Source organism: Apteryx rowi, unplaced genomic scaffold, assembly GCF_003343035.1.
Source record: "Apteryx rowi isolate R43461 unplaced genomic scaffold, aptRow1 scaffold_1148, whole genome shotgun sequence".
Taxonomy (NCBI): Eukaryota; Metazoa; Chordata; class Aves; order Apterygiformes; family Apterygidae; genus Apteryx; species Apteryx rowi.
This window is the reverse complement of record NW_020447362.1, coordinates 8,821-24,527: the sequence shown is the minus strand read 5'-3', so window position 1 is coordinate 24,527 and position 15,707 is coordinate 8,821. Positions and strand designations below refer to the sequence as shown.

General features: G+C 36.7%; 1 protein-coding gene across 3 annotated transcripts in view; it reads left to right on the top strand.

Moving 5' to 3' along the window:
- N4BP2L2 (NEDD4 binding protein 2 like 2) overlaps window positions 1–14,691 on the top strand; it is a 47,739-nt gene extending 33,048 nt beyond the window's left edge. For 2 of the 3 annotated variants that reach the window (XM_026079625.1, XM_026079614.1), the window contains 6 exons: window positions 533–602; window positions 1,941–3,774; window positions 6,193–6,278; window positions 7,001–7,046; window positions 7,975–8,164; window positions 14,614–14,691. In XM_026079625.1, the coding sequence (XP_025935410.1) occupies window positions 533–602; window positions 1,941–3,774; window positions 6,193–6,278; window positions 7,001–7,046; window positions 7,975–8,135 (2,197 nt within the window). In that variant the 3' untranslated portion in view covers window positions 8,136–8,164; window positions 14,614–14,691. The remainder of the gene's footprint in view (window positions 1–532; window positions 603–1,940; window positions 3,775–6,192; window positions 6,279–7,000; window positions 7,047–7,974; window positions 8,165–14,613) is intronic. The other variant, XM_026079636.1, reaches the window with a different exon arrangement.
- The last annotated feature ends 1,016 nt before the right edge of the window (window positions 14,692–15,707 follow it).

Genomic DNA, 15,707 nt, shown 5'->3' with positions numbered 1-15,707 from the left:
GAAAACTTCAGAGAACTTTGTATTGCTTCAAAAAAAAATACTTTTAATAGCCATGTAATTTTCATGACTGAAGAGGAAAGTTAATGTCAGGATTTAAGACAGCTTTCGTGATTAGTTTATGGTCTGTGCAAAGCAGAGGTATGCATAATAATCTTTCCAACAACCAAAGTAGATGTTTAGTTCTTATATCATTTGATTAAACAGACAAATAACATCTATTCAATCCTAAAACTTATTCTAGCATCCCATGTCTCTTTTCAGGCAGACGAGGGAGCATGTTTCTGAGTAAGGAATGTACTGCAAGTGGAATTTGGGGTGAAATTCATCTCAGCTAATTTTAAGCATCTGCAGTGTAGGTGTTTGCCCCCATATAGAAAATATGCTGATTTGGGAAAGAAGTCAGTTTTCATTATTCACATGAAAGCACCATGTATATTTAAATGCCCAACACCTGAAGGAAGTCCCATTTCTTAGTAGGTTTTCTCATCTGGATGCCATTTCAGGGGAATAAAATTTGTGTGCTTTTTAACAGAACATTTTCTGAGATCCACGGTGCTTGCTGCAGCAATATCAAGGAACCAAGACTTTTGAACCCAGTTCCAGTTAAGTGACTTCGTGGCTATACTGAGGCCTAAAAGGCTGCTGAACTGTTTCCAACTCAGAGAATTGGGAGGATTTGCTTTATGGACTTCAAAATAATTTCTGTAAAATGAGAGTAATAGTGAATAAATTTAAGAATGAATAAAGGGTAAGAATAGGTCTCTGTAGGTGACTTTTAGGTCCCAGGCTGCCTATTGATGGTATTGACATCCCCTCCATAGGGACACATGCCTTTTTTATTATTTCTCTTTAAGTTCCATGATACCACACTTAAAACAGCCTGTGTTAGATATGAATGTGCAGGAAAAACAACAACAACAACAACTTTACGCTGTGATTCTTTTTGCTGTTCCTGTTTCTTTTAGTGTATTCTGTGAAGTGCCATCCTGAACAAAAAATTTCGTAAGAGCAGCAGATCTTTGACATGACGATATATCAATCAAGCATAACTCTGAAACGCCAGTCTCTCTTTGAAGAGTAGCTTCAGGAGAAGTTAGATTTCCGGACTAGGCTTTCCGTACTCATTTTCATTTCAGGGTTAGCTGACTGAAGGACCAAGGTCAAGATTTCAGAACAGTCATTGTTAGGGCTATCTCTTGAATTTGATGAGAAATACAGAAAAAAAAATCAGAGGTGCTGAAAAGAACTGGAAAATTAATCTTATGTAATTGCCTACAACTAAGTTAATATATCTGTAGTGTGTTATTCTGGTTCAAATAAAAAATGAAGTATTTTTTTCAAATAAGTATATGTACACTCATAATATGTTGAGCAATAAGTCTCAGAGAGTTGTAGTCACTGTATCTTCACATTATTCGTTTGTTTGTTTGTTTTAAAGTATTTTGAACTTCTGGATGCAACTAATCTGAATATAATCCATTTAATCTTAATAGATGACATTTTCTTACCAGATCCTCCATTTGGTACCTTTCTGCTCAGCATGACATTTCATGAAATTTCAGAATAGCAATACCTCTTTAACACTAATACTTGGTATTTATCATTCAAGCATAATTTAGAAAGACATCCAGAAACATGTTGTTTGGTCTGACAATGATTTTTGATACTTTTTGTAAAAGTAGATCTACTTAACAACTGGATCTAAAATTGATGAGACTGCAGCTATATTTATTTAAATGGGTTTAAAAAATGTTCAAAAATTGTTTGAATAGTAAAGTGTGCATTCATGTTTAATCAATATAATTTCTAAATTTGGGATTTTATCAATTTAAAAAAGCAGGTGATCTGTATTTGATAATCACACTAATGTAAAATACTTACTCTTCAAAGTGAATACCACATAGATACAATTATTAAAATATATTTTCTTTCACATTTAGTTCTGTTATTCTTCACATAGGGAGACAATTTTAAAGAAGAACCCTGGGCGCCAATTGACAAAAGTGAAGCAGAGGAAAAAGCGAAAAAGAAACAAAAAAATGAAAGGCAATCAAATAGAAATTACAAAGAAAAAGTTAGGTGGAGCAGCTCATCATCTAATTCCAGATGGCCAGGAAACATCAGAAAGTGAAGACGATGACTCAGAGGAAGAAAACAGAAAATCTTTGTGTACTTTTAGTGAAGATCCAGGGGATCCAATAATGGGTTGTGAAGAGGAGCCTAATGGTGATAATGAGAGCCTAAAAGCCACAGTGTTTCCAAGAGAAAGGTCTCCTATTACTGGATCTGAGATGTCAGCTATATTGGACAGTGCATTGAAAAATGAATTGTCTGTGGAAAGTGGCAGTTCATTTCTATTAAATTTAAAAACTGTTTCTAATGGAAACCTAACCAAATATGCATTTGATGATCAGGAAACAGACCAAAGGCAGAAAGAAAGTGTTTTAGAAAGCAAGAGCAGTTTCCTAAAAATAAATGATGATAAAAGTTCCATCCAAGAAACAGAATGCAACTGTGCTGATTATAACACTGTGGTGTTAGGCACAAAAAACAAACTTAGCTCAGATCAAATTACATGTGAACCTGACATGGAAGCTAAGCTTTTAAGTTTGAATGGTGAAAAGAAAGAAATCTCTCAGTGTTACAATTCAGAGGTATATAATAACATGTCTGATAATAACACAGAGGAGAAACATGCATTAAAAGGAGAGGAGAATTGCTCTAATGTCTGGGCATTTTTTTCAATTAATTTACCTACTGAGGAATTGCAGCTGGACTTTGATAAACAAGTTTCTCTCTCTTCTTGGTCTGAGGATAAATTTGTAGGTGAACAAAGACAAAAAAAAGTGAGGAAACCCAAACAGGCTCGTACTAACAGCTCAACAGAGCTAAATTGCCATCAATCTTATGAAGAACTGGTAAAGGAAAACCATCCACTGGTAAAGGTAACGGCAACTGAGGAGACTGGTAACGTAATAAGCAATGGTCCGCGTGCCTCTCCTGCAGGTGAAACACACGTTGATTCACTTGTGGAATTCAGGGACACCTTCACACACTGTTTGAGTCAAGCAAACACTCCAGGAAATGGTCCTGCACCAGTTACATCCAAGAGGAAAAGATACAAAAGAATTTTCAATTTGGCACCAAAGTTCAATCTACCAAGACAGATTGCTGTCAATGCAGAGGGAAGGAAGGAAGTCCAGTTAAGAGATGATGTCCCCTCAAAAAGCGTTTTCGAAACAGAGCAAAAGAGAGTTCTGAACAAAGACGGTGGAGAGGAACATAAGAACTTTACATCTCAGAAATATTCTGCACTTTGCAATGGCAATGAGACAACCTACTCCTTACCTGCCCATGATGCAGATTCTCCATTAGGTGATGTTTCGTGTAGCCATTTGGGACAATCTGATTCTTCTCTGATGCCAAGTGTTTGTATTATTTCCAGGACAAAGGAGGAGCAAGATAGAGCTCGTAAGCAACAAGCAGTTCATGAAAGAGAGAGTGCGAGTGAACAAGCCTCTTCAGAGGTTACAACTAACAAACCAGATATTTTGTCTTCTGTTAAAGTGGTTTCTGAATATCCAGAAGGTTCTAATATATTGGAAACCTGTGGTGAAAATATGCACAAAGCAGATGACCCTGAGCCATCAGAGGCTTCACAGGTCAAAGATAAGCAAGATGTGAACGTGAAACCTAATTTTCTGGGACTTCCCTTATCATTAGGATTTGCTTTTCAGCTTGTGCAGCTCTTTGGTTCTCCAGGCCTTCCACTGGGTAATACTCTTCTTACTACCTCAGTGTAAAAACCCCTGTGATTAACTATTCATTTTCATTGCAGGTAACAATCAAATTTTAGCCTTATTGTAAGGAATGACTGCTTTCTTGGTGAATTTCACCTAAACTCTTCTTCAGTTTCTGTCCAAGGTGCCGTTGGTGTTGCAACTAATGGCGCCTAGTTTGGCCTCATTTTTGCAGTCTCTTTCGTAATGATGGCTTACTAACTTTAAATCCAAACCATGAGGCTCTTGTAGGTGTATTGAATTAATACATCATGTTGAGTAAGATTTTAATGAATTGATTGCAATATTACATGAAAACATGGTACAAAGTGTTTGCTCTTATGTAACACTTATACGCTTGCTTTTATATTTCACTTTGTTAAAACAGTACCATTCCTTTACTTAGTAAAGTTCTCATAGACCGTTATGTGGCTTAGATACTCTTGAAAACTTTTCCCAGAATCTAATTTAATTTGAAATTGAATATCAAGCTTGCAAATGTAATTTTCTAATACCGAATACATTCTTCTGATCATGTGTGCTTAAGAAGCATCAGAGGTGTTGTATACTTTCGTTCCAGAGCTCCAATTGTCATATTGTTGTACTTTCAGTTTAATCATTTTAATTTGGTAGTTAAAAGTATGACAATCAGTCATCAAAGGATTTGTGTGTGGCAACTGTGATTTCCAAATTAATGCAAGCTAACGTAACTATACATAACTGTAGCCAGCAACAACAAGAAACATTTGTTTGGAAATCACTGTAGTATATCATGCTGTATATACCCCTGCTGAAAGGTCGGAAAATATTAAACCCTAAGTTCCATGTTTCCTATGTGCAAAACTCTGAAACCTTTTTGGCCCAAATTTGATGAGACTATTCCTGTGTAAACAATTCATGGGTTTTTTTTGTTTTTTTTTTTTTTAAAGGGGGGAGGGAAATGGAGCTAAATTGTCTGAACAGGTAATGTTTTTTACATATATAACTTGAACTGAGACACTGTTTCAAGAACTAAATATTATAGATAGGCCTAATAACTGCAGCTCACTAAGGTGCAGAAGCCTTTGTGGAAAAACTATCTTTGATTTGGCCTGCAAATAGGATTAGAAAACACAGACCAGCTTTTCAGCACATAAGCCCTATTGGTTTCAGTAGAATGTAAAGTTAAACATATACTTTCAAGCAAAATTTTAAGACAATGGCTGAAAAGCAGCTTATGTTCTGTTTATCTGCCAAGGCTGACTTCCAGAATCTTTGCTTTTATCATAAAAGTTGATGGCATTACTACCTGCCAGAACAGTGATGGCAAACCACTGGCGGCACTACTAGGCATGGTACCTATAAATTCAGTGTGTTGCGCAAAAAATCTGCAGTGCTGCTTTATGTAAATTTGGCACCACACACCAAAAGGTTTTCTGTACAGAGCTATAACAGAGCAGCTAGGTGTTAGTAATGTCCTCAACTACTATGTAGCTGAGTCTGCTGTACATACACCTCTCTGTGATCGGTAACAGGTGAAATGCTCTTGTGTTTAGATGAGCTTCCTTTGAAAATACTCTTTAAGAGATGCAAAGTCCCCTTGATATCTCTCTGAAGCCCTGCATGTTTGTGGTTGTAACTTTTTTTTCTCAAAATTGTGAATGCTATCTGCAGAATCCTGGCCACATTCTGATTTGACTGTAATTTTCCTCCAATTTCAAAAATATTTGGGCTTTTTTGTGGCCTGTTATTTATTGAAAGGCTATATTTTATAGTTGTGTGCAATTGAACTGTGATATTCTGCCTCACAGGCAATTACAATAATTTTTGTTAATTTTTTATTTTTATTTTTTTAGTAAAGCATTCTTTGGATACTTATCAATGAAATATTTAGTTAATTTATTTGCTTATGATTCTCATATAAGCACAGAATATATTTCAGACTGTTTTCCTACGAAGAATCTCTTTTCAGCTTCTTAAACAGTGAAAAGTTATTACAGTTAAGAGTTATTACAGTTAAAGCATTTTAAAAAGTAATTTGTTTAAAGATGTTGCAAAACTTTCTGTAATTAAACATTTTAAAATGTAAAGATCGTTGCTTACGTTGCACTGTCTTTTTAAAATTTTGTTTAATCTGCAGACTGAAAGCTTTCTGTTGTTCTTGTTTTGCATAGTTTCAGGGGAGATGTGGAGGAAATGAAAATACAGTAGGAAAGCCTTTTTCTAAAAAGGAAACCAAAACCAAATCTTTTTCTCCTCCCCCTCCCTCATATTGGCCTTAGATTCTATATAGAACCTAAATTCTGATTCTGCTGTTGGCTGATTTTAAATATCTGCTTATTAACCCCCCCCCCCATATTTAAGTCTGCAAAAATAAATACTTTGGCTATGAAGAGATTGGAATACTCAACTGTAAAAATATTTTGTTCTACAGAATCCTTGTTGCCGGATGATTATATAGTACCTCTTGACTGGAAAATTTCAAAGATGATCTATTTACTGTGGAAGACCTCTGTGGAGGTACGAATTTTAGGAGATTTTGGAAAGCTTTCCAATATTCTAGGTGTAAAGAGGAGTCGTTCAACTCATGAAACAAGGTGATGTTCTTTGCTAGTAAATTCACCTTGTTTTTTAAATAACTGGAATGAGGAAGTGGATATTTTATGTACTCTTCTGAATATTACCAGAGCCAGCTCCAGGCTTGGTAGGACTGAGGTTTTGAAAGATGAGCTTCAGAAATGCATATAATATAATTGAGGGAGATAAAAATCCCTTTTTTCCTGATACTTGTGTCCTGTCCCAGCCTACGTTCATTAAATAGAACCTACCATCATTTACCATGTATTCCTTATGATTTTTCTACCATCATTTCAGAAAATGCCGTCCTCTGCTAGTAGTAGCTCCCTCACAGCCTCTTCCAGAATGAATTCTAGTAGAGAAGTCATTCTGGATGATTGACTGGGACTTAATTCTTCTTGTCTAGTTAGAAACTGTTGCTTACAGATTACTATTTTGCTATTTCCCACTATGGCTGTTGCTTTGTGAAGGCTTCTTTTTTTTTTTTTTTTTTTTTTTTTTTTTTTTTTTTTTTTTTTGAGGAGCTCTGCACTATCCAGTAATGAAAATGAGAAAAGTCCTGTAACTACAGTAAAATAGTAACTGTGTAATAGAACACAAATCTTGTTCTGTCCCCAAAATAACAAAATCTCTTGTTTTCTTTGGACTATTCTTATCTATTTTAGGAGAAACAGAAAACAAATGGATTGCAGAATGGAAGTGCCCTGGCTGGTAAGTGTATTTTGTGATACAAAAATTGTATAAAATATTTGTTGTTCAGAAGAGAAAATAGTTAATGCTGAATTGTCTCATAGGTTTTTCATTGCAAATGAGTGGTAACACTCCTATTTGGGCAAATGCAGTAGATTATGCTAAATAATATGTGACTCCATAGATTGYACACATAGTATGGCAGAATTATAGTTGCTATGAAACACCATTTTATATTTCCTGATTCATGAGTTGAAATTCTCTGCCTTTTAAAGTTTCCCATATCAATTTACTCAAATATTTAGCTCAAGTTTACCTGATTCCAGATCAGGAGGACATTTAGCATGAAAAACATCTTCCTTTAGACTTTATTCCTCTGAAAAGTTGAGCATCGTAATTAAACTTAACAGTCACTGAAAGTTGTCAACCTAACAATAGATCAGGCTCTTAAGCAGCAAGAAATAGCTGAGGTCTTTGAGAAGCTCCAGAGTTCTACACACACAAATTCCTGCAGTGTGTAGATTGTGGGATAATGTTACCATTTGTCTTGCTCCATGATTTCCATATTAGTTTAATATAATTTCACAAGCTGCATAATAAGCGATTAAAAATACACACTAGTTGCTCCCTGGAAACTGATGCGATTTCATGCCTGAAATAGGAAAAGAGATATGAGGTTCTTAATAAAGAGAAAAGGAGGCTCTTCATTTGAGGAGAGCTACTTGAGAACTGAGAGGAAGAAGAGAATTAGGGAATATATATATAAAACTGTCAGAGACAGCTGAAAAATTAGTTCATTTCATAGGTCATTTAGGATGTAAAATCAATAGCATTCTCATAAAATAAAGGCTTGTTCTAGAAATCTTCTATTCTGACATGATAGAAATGAGACTGTATAAAACAATTTCAGATGTCTTCGGCTGCAGTTTGTATTTTTGGGTTTTTTTAGATGATACTATTGGCCTTGAAGATCTAAATAAAAATTGTCAAGAGAATCAAGACTCTTCTGAAACACTTCCAGAAACAGAGCTGTTTCAAGGGGTGATAGAAGAGAACGTCATGACCCATTCTTGCACTGGCTGCCTGGATACTGTATTTCATCAGTCATGACTGGCCATCTTAAAAAATTCTGCATGAAGGTAATAAATCACACCTTTAAATGTGTTCCATTCTTGTATTATATTTGACCAAACATCTGAAGACCATTGGTTGTTACCATTTCTAAGATGCATTTAATATCACCCAACTTACTTAATTTTTTTCTTCAGGTTAGGGTTGAGGCTCTTCCCTCCCATTTCCTCCCCTCCCCCCAGACTGGGGAAAAGAGGAGGCAGCATTTTGTTATAAAAGCCATATGATTTTTTTTCCCCCCAATATCTAAAAACCTTCCTAGGGAAGTGACAACAGTGGTCTAGGATGGCTAACAGCTAGACTTTATTCCCAATTTCATTGCTGAGGTGATCTGTGGTGAGTCATGTCACCTCAGTGCTGTCTTCCTCATCTGTTGACTGTGGGGAGTAATGCTGACTGCATTAAGGGATCTAATTATGACGATCATTGTATAAACAATAAAACAGTATTTCATCAAGTTATGAAAACCTCATTCATGAGTTTTTTTCTACTTCTCAGTAGAAAATCAGCAGCAGGAAGTTGCAATAGGATTCCATTTACGTAAGCGTTAATTTTTCATAAATGTTCTCTACCTTGTCATTGTGTATGACAAAGTGTACTACTGAGCATTACAAAGTACACTAACATGCTCATTCTCTCCTTGCTAATTTTTGCACCCTTTGGTAACTTGGCAAAGTTTCTCCTGTTCGTTTATGGTAGACGTTCTAGGTAGATTGTGTTAAGAAGGAAGGACTTTTGGATCCAGTTGTGGAAAAAAGCCGGCTTAACTTCTGTATAGTTTTTCATTAGTTGCTCTTTCCAAAGTGGAAAATGCTTTAATCTGTGATTTTTAGAGTGAGGACATTGAGGTACAGAGAAATAGAATAATTTGTGTGGTGGGCAAGTGGAGCCACGTAACAAAAATTCCAGATCCTGAGGTCTAAATTATTAACATCTAGACCTTACACTGCTGATGATAAACTGAACCATTAGAGTGTCCATATGGGGTCTGGTTTTCTGGTCTGTGTTATCTGGTATCCTGTGCCTGGCAGTGAGCATCAGTTGACTTCTGGAGAAGGAGTTAAAAAGGCAGGCAAGTGCTGTGTTGGGACAGTTATGAAAGGGGAAGCAGACTTTTTAGAAGGCTGCTTAATTTACCATTTCCACATGGGAAGTTTGTGACTAAAACAAAGTAACTGTACAGTTTGGGTTGGAATTTCAATCTATTGCATGGGTGCCAATTTTGATTATATGCATTTTTATATCACTGATGACAAAAATGACATTTAATGTCACTTGCTGATTAGCCGGTACCAACCACCATTGTAGGGAAGGGACAAAAGCATATGGGACATATAGCACTAATCTTGCAAGGTGCTCTGTCAGCATAGATCATTAATAAAATCTAGAACACCTAGAAGCACTGTTGTCCTCTTCAGTAATCAAATACTAAAATACTTGGTAATTAAATCATAAAGTATTTTCAGCAGATACTTAGCTCTATGCCAGACACACTTTATTTTATTTTTTTTAAGTTCTGTATTTGTATTTTATAATGTTGCAAATGTGGACACCCCACAGACCAGATTTTTGCTTATGATGCTGATTAAAGGTCTCAGCAGAGATTTGTAACCTTGTAACCTAAACGACTCTCCAGAAATGTCCAGGTTTATTGATTAAAATGTTTTTATGCTGAAGGAAGAAACTTGCAGAATATCAGTATGCAAATTCTAGGGATTTGGTTTTAGAAAGTATCAGCCATAAATCTTTTTAGGGTTGGGACTCACTGGCAGGCTTTATGTTGCAGCACAGAGCAGGTGGAGGATATTAATTCTTGAAATTGGTTTTGTACCTTGCTTTGCTTCACATATTGTGCAAAGTTTTTAGCGTTGCACCTCTTCTAATTCATTTTTCTGTGTGAGCTGCTCATTTCATCATATCTCCGTCCAAAGCCTGAATTTAGGAAAGCCTTGAATATTCACTGTGGACAAAACAACCAACTACTTTTCTTCTTTCAGTCTGCCAGTTTCCCCTTGCTTCTTCACCCTGCCTGCGTTCTCCTGCATGTAAGCTTCTCCTGTTTCTTTCTCTCTCCTACCTGTAATTCTCTTGCACTCACATGCTGCATCCTTTCCTTTCCTTTGATTCTTAGGATTTTTAAGGGATGTTGCATTGCAGATCCCTTTTTTTGGACTTGTAGCTGTTAGTAATAACCTGCTAAATAAATCCATCAAATAAGTGATCAGTTTTTGAAGAATGCTGCTTTCACCCCATTAAAAAATTGTGATAAACCCTGGAAATTGATTTTTTTTTTCGTTGTCTGCTTCAGGAAAGGAAGGGCATATGCTGGCAGAGTATCCTGCCTTATACCCATTATCTGATTGCTGCATCTAACAAACTGTTTTTTCCAGTAGGTTTACCTGCTTTTCTTTTTGGCACCCTAATCCCCAAGTGTTTCAGCCTTTCTTTCCTTCTTGTTTTGAATGCAGAGACAGTGGTCTTCAGTCTTGTGTATTTGTGAGCAAAACGCTAACTGGCGTGAAACAAAACATTATCGGATGATTGTGACTGAGCTGCCATCTGCCATTTCTAGAATGACTTGAAAATTTTCTATGGAAGGTTTTAAAACCACAGTTCCTTATGAAACAGTGTAGTCTCATACTCTACTGTGTTTGCTTATGTTATTTCAAAGGAATATTGAACTAAAACTGTATGCTTTGCTGTGAAGGAAGGCTCCTAGTCAGTGTTTGATTTTAAAAATAGTCAGCTGTTGCACACTATGCACAGAAGGATTTGGTCATGAAGATCTGTGTTGAGCTTGTGTGGTTAAGCTGCAGGTCCCTGCTGGCAGCCAAAACCTCTGTCTAATGGTTGACAGCCCTGATCCTGGCCCCGTGGTCCCACCCTCCGTGCATCAGCTTTGGTGCTTGTCAAACCTCTTGATTTCAGAATGCTAAACCAGCTAGGGCTTTGTATTGAGGGAAGTAGGTCGGGTTATTTTTTTGCAATTTAACATTCATAATGAGTCAGGGAAAGTCCTGCTGTCTGTTGGAGCTGGTACAAGGGAAGGGATGAGACACCAGAAGCTGGATCAGTGTCGGCTGCCCTGGAACTGTGGTCTGTTGTCTTGGATTCACATGCAAGCAGAGCTCATCTTAACGGCTCACTTCTGCCAGAAGTGGGAAGTTCTCTTCTTCACAGCACCCTCCACTTTGCCATTTCTGGCACTCGCTGGCTGACATTAAAAGGGTATAATTTAACTTGCTAACCTGACAGAAAACAAATGGATAGCTTTCTGCTGGGCTGGCAAATCAAATTAGCTCATGTAAGGTCCAACTAGTGCCAAAACTAGGAGAAGGGAGCAGATGGGACTGTGCTGCTGAAAACAAGGAGAGGAAGCACAGGATTTCTTGCTTAGGTGACAGTGAACTTTTATATCAGGTCACCACATACCATGGAATCATACCTTCAGATGTGAGACTGCCTTCATGCTTATACAATTATTAGGATGTTAAAAACACAAATGTATGTGAAAAATATCTCCTGGAGTTTTCAAGAGGCTCTCTCAATGGTGCCACGGATTTTGAAGGATAGGGTCATCTTTCCTCACCACAAAATCATTATTTTCTACATGCTGATTAAATCAAACTTACCAAGAATGATGTCCCAGAGTGGCTGTAAAACTACTCAGGTGAACAAGTATAAATGTTGAAATGGATTAGATTTCATAAAATGTTAGAAATTAAAAAGAAAAAAGAGAAAACTGAAGCATTCCTACTGAAAGCTTTTTAAACCACAGGAAATAAATGAAGCTAATACTATCACTCCAGTCAATTTAGGTTTTAGAAAAAAATAAGCATTACTGGCCAAATGCAACTTAATCTGTTAGCCAGATGATCATGCTTCTGTATCGAGGTTGTGTAAGGGTGTTTCTATGCAAATGAGAAAGTGAACAGTTTTCTTGTTTCTTTGTGAAAACACAGGGTTAATCTCAAGTTGTTGTGAGAGCTCCTTATTGCAGCACTGGCAGCACTTCAGTATTTATTCTGGAGATTAAGCAAGAGATCGCGATTTTGAAAAGTGCTGAGATCAGTGAAAACAATATTATTTTAGTGCCTAGAAGTTCTCCTGCAACCAGGACTCCACTGTGCTCGATACTATACAAATATAGAACAAGAAGAAAAAAATTGCTTGCAGTTTAAGGGTTTATCTGCCAGCAGGAACTATTGCAAAATAAAAGCTAGCATGCCTGTATTTGAGGTGTAGCAGCCATTTTGCAATAACTCCGTGCAAGAACATTCCCTTCACAACAAACCCAGGAGCAAACTGTTTTGACGAGACAATATGTTATCACTCCTCCTTTCCTGGGCTGTGCTGTTCCTGTCTTTTCCCCTTGTTGGATGCGGTGCTGCTGCAGCCATGGAGTAAAGCAGTTCAGCTCTCTGATCCAATGCAGAACCAACCCATCAAGGCATCTAAAAAGTTTTCAGTCAGACCATCAAGCTGAAACAAATTGTCCTAGAGTCATGCATCCACTAGGACACAAGAAAAGAGCAGGAACATATAGCTGGGACATGGAGAAGAAAAAGCATATGATAGGTGTAATAGTTTCATCAGAGGTTTAAACCGGCATAAGCTACCACTGCTGCCAAAAGAAGCAGTCTTCACTGATAATTCCTAATGCTGTATTGCCCTCTCTTGCACTATTGTAAGTATTGGTATAGCAATGCAGGGAGCTTCATTTGGGAACTGATCTTAGTAAAAACTAAACATTTTGTGGGCCAGGTTTGAAAGATGAAATGACCAAAGAATTCCAAGCATGAAATTGCTAATGTGAAAAGGGCTGTGTATTAGTGGACAGAAAATCAAGCTCGGAGTTGTCTCTGTATGCAATCATAGACAAACCAAGATCAGACTTTTTTGCATACAGTGCAAAGACCTCTGCACTTGAGCAAGTGCTATGCTTAGGCCCTTACCATACCTTAAGATGTTCCTGTTGTCTGTGAGAGGGGATTTTGCAAGCACATACAGCAGCAGAAAATGGCTTATTTGAAAATGAGTGCAAGATGACTGGCAACTATGTCAAATCAGAGACAGGAGCCATCACTGATAGTGAATGAGAAGTGATAGGAAGCATGAAATCAAGCCTCTGAAAACCTTGATACTTAAAACTTTTAGCTTATATTTGATGCAGAAGATAAGGAGAGCCAACCGTGATGGATGCAAAAGCAAGAATGCCCTGCAAACTGAGCAGGAAAGAGAAGTCTGATGAGGTTTCCTCAACATGGATAAAAGGGGGGGAAAAAACCATAAACATTGAGGATGGATTTGTGACACCTCTCCTGCTATAATGCAGAAGTAGGAATCTTAAAAATTTGACTAATACTAAAACTTGGTTTTACTTCTCAGTTCCTGAGATGAAACATTTCTCAAGAATGGATGAAAAAGATAATCTTGTTTGCAATTTCTACTCACAGATCCATTTTTCCACTCTAGCTTCTTGTGTTTGCATTTGTAACATGAAGCAATTACTAAAAAAAAATGCCAGTTAAGCATGTCTGATTTTAAGCATGTTATTAAGTATTGAATCATTAGATATTTCCTTAAGTGTGTTCATGGTAAATTGAGGCTTCTGGAATGCAGAAGATCTGAAAAAATGGAAGAAACAAAGTTGCAAATCTGGTGCTTCAGTGATTCATTCCTCTGTCCTTTGGCTAGCATCAAAATATAATCTAGAAGATATGTAGAAAACTAAATCAGTCTTTCAAAATTGCCACAAAAAGTATGATCCCATGGTCAAACCTCTTTCAGTTGCTGTTTTGATACAACGATAATAAAAAACGTTTTTGCTACCAATTGACATTAACCACTAATTTTAAACAAAATTAAGCATAAAAAAGCCCTCCAGAATTATGAACAGAAAAACTCACCTGCCTTTTACAGTGCTTACCAGTAGATCCTGGCCTAAAGCATAATTAACAGAGGGAATAAGAGTTGCACAGAACAGTCTTTATAGAGTTTTCAGAAAATAGTAATCAGATTGTTCTGTTGCCTTATGCAAAATTCCTTAATGTGGAGGTCTGTGAAGTCCTAGGGGAATATAACAGAAGAAAACAAAATGAAACATAATAAAACAGTTATGAGATGTAGCTATGCTATAGTAGTGTTGGTTGAATAGCTACGAGAAGCTAGTGCATGTGACTTTAAAAAAATTTTTTTCTTCTCTTCCTTTTCCATTTTCCTTGCTTCTTTTACTCTTCCTACATGTTATACTGTCTGCTTTCTCTTCATTCTTTTTAATTTTTTAAAGAAGGTACCAACAGTTGAGTATGAGAAAGAAGTAGACTTTTTTTTCCCCTCAAATATTGAAGACAGGTGACCTTTTTTTAGTATGAGGGTTGGATTTGCAACCATTAAAGTGTTTCTGTAATCTGTACTATTGTCATATTTCAGCAGACTCTCTTCTTTTTTATTACAGAAATTTCTCACTTTGATTCTACCATGGAAGGACCTCAGTTTCCAATCAAGCATTTCAAATGTAAGAAATAACCTGGAAGAAAATAATCAGTGTAGATTTTTGGTGTGAATCTGTGGCCACCATTTGTTCCCTCCCTGATATCACTCTCTGTCTGTGAAATAAAAAATGGAAATTGAGATAACTTGCATGTGGCAAAAGGCCACTTTCTGAAGCCATTTGGAATTTATGCCTTTTTCTATACATCCTTAAGTATGATACAAAGAAACTGAAAATAGAGACCAATAAGCACAAAGGAGGAGGCTCTCTGCAGGAGGTGTGAACTTCAGGCTTTTGTATTTAATTCACTTGTATTGGGATCTCAGATGCTGCCACATGAACTAAAGAGTCAGGGCTTTCTGGTAATGATGCCTTCCTGCAGGGAAAGGTGTCTGTTCTTTCGTTGTTAATTAGGTAGCTTATCCTACTCCTGCTTGCACTTATCTTTCATCCTGCTTCTATTACTCATAATTATGTCCCAATCTTTTCACAAGATCAAGTGGAAGAAGTCTTCATCAATCTCTCCTTTCATCTGCAGGTGCRCAAATTACATTGTTTTTTCTCCTGAAACCAGGCTTAATGTTTCCCTCAGAGTACACCATTTTGTAACTATAGAAATAAGGAGAAATTTTCACTGCAGTGCTGACCCAGACATGTTGGAGGAAAGGTGCTTATGGTTTGTCATAACTAAGATCTATAACTAATGCTCATAATCAGTGATTTGATGTTTCTGTTAGTGATATTCCTTTTACCATTTTTTACTTAAAATCCTTATAATGTGAGGAGAAATTTAAACTAATCTAAAAGCAGTTGTTTCCTTATTTTTTTCCCCTTCAAGATTAAATGTGGTGTTTATTCCTCAACTAGAATTACAGTTTTACTGGTGACAACTCTGTTACTCAAGAAATTATCCCAATAGCGCTAGTAGAATATTGATTTCATCAGGGAGAGAGGAAGCAGAGATTGATGAACACTAAGAGTAAAATCTAAAATCTTGCTCTTGCAAGTATCTCTGTAAGGCCCACACAGGTATCCCAAAAAAAAAAAAAAAAAAAAAA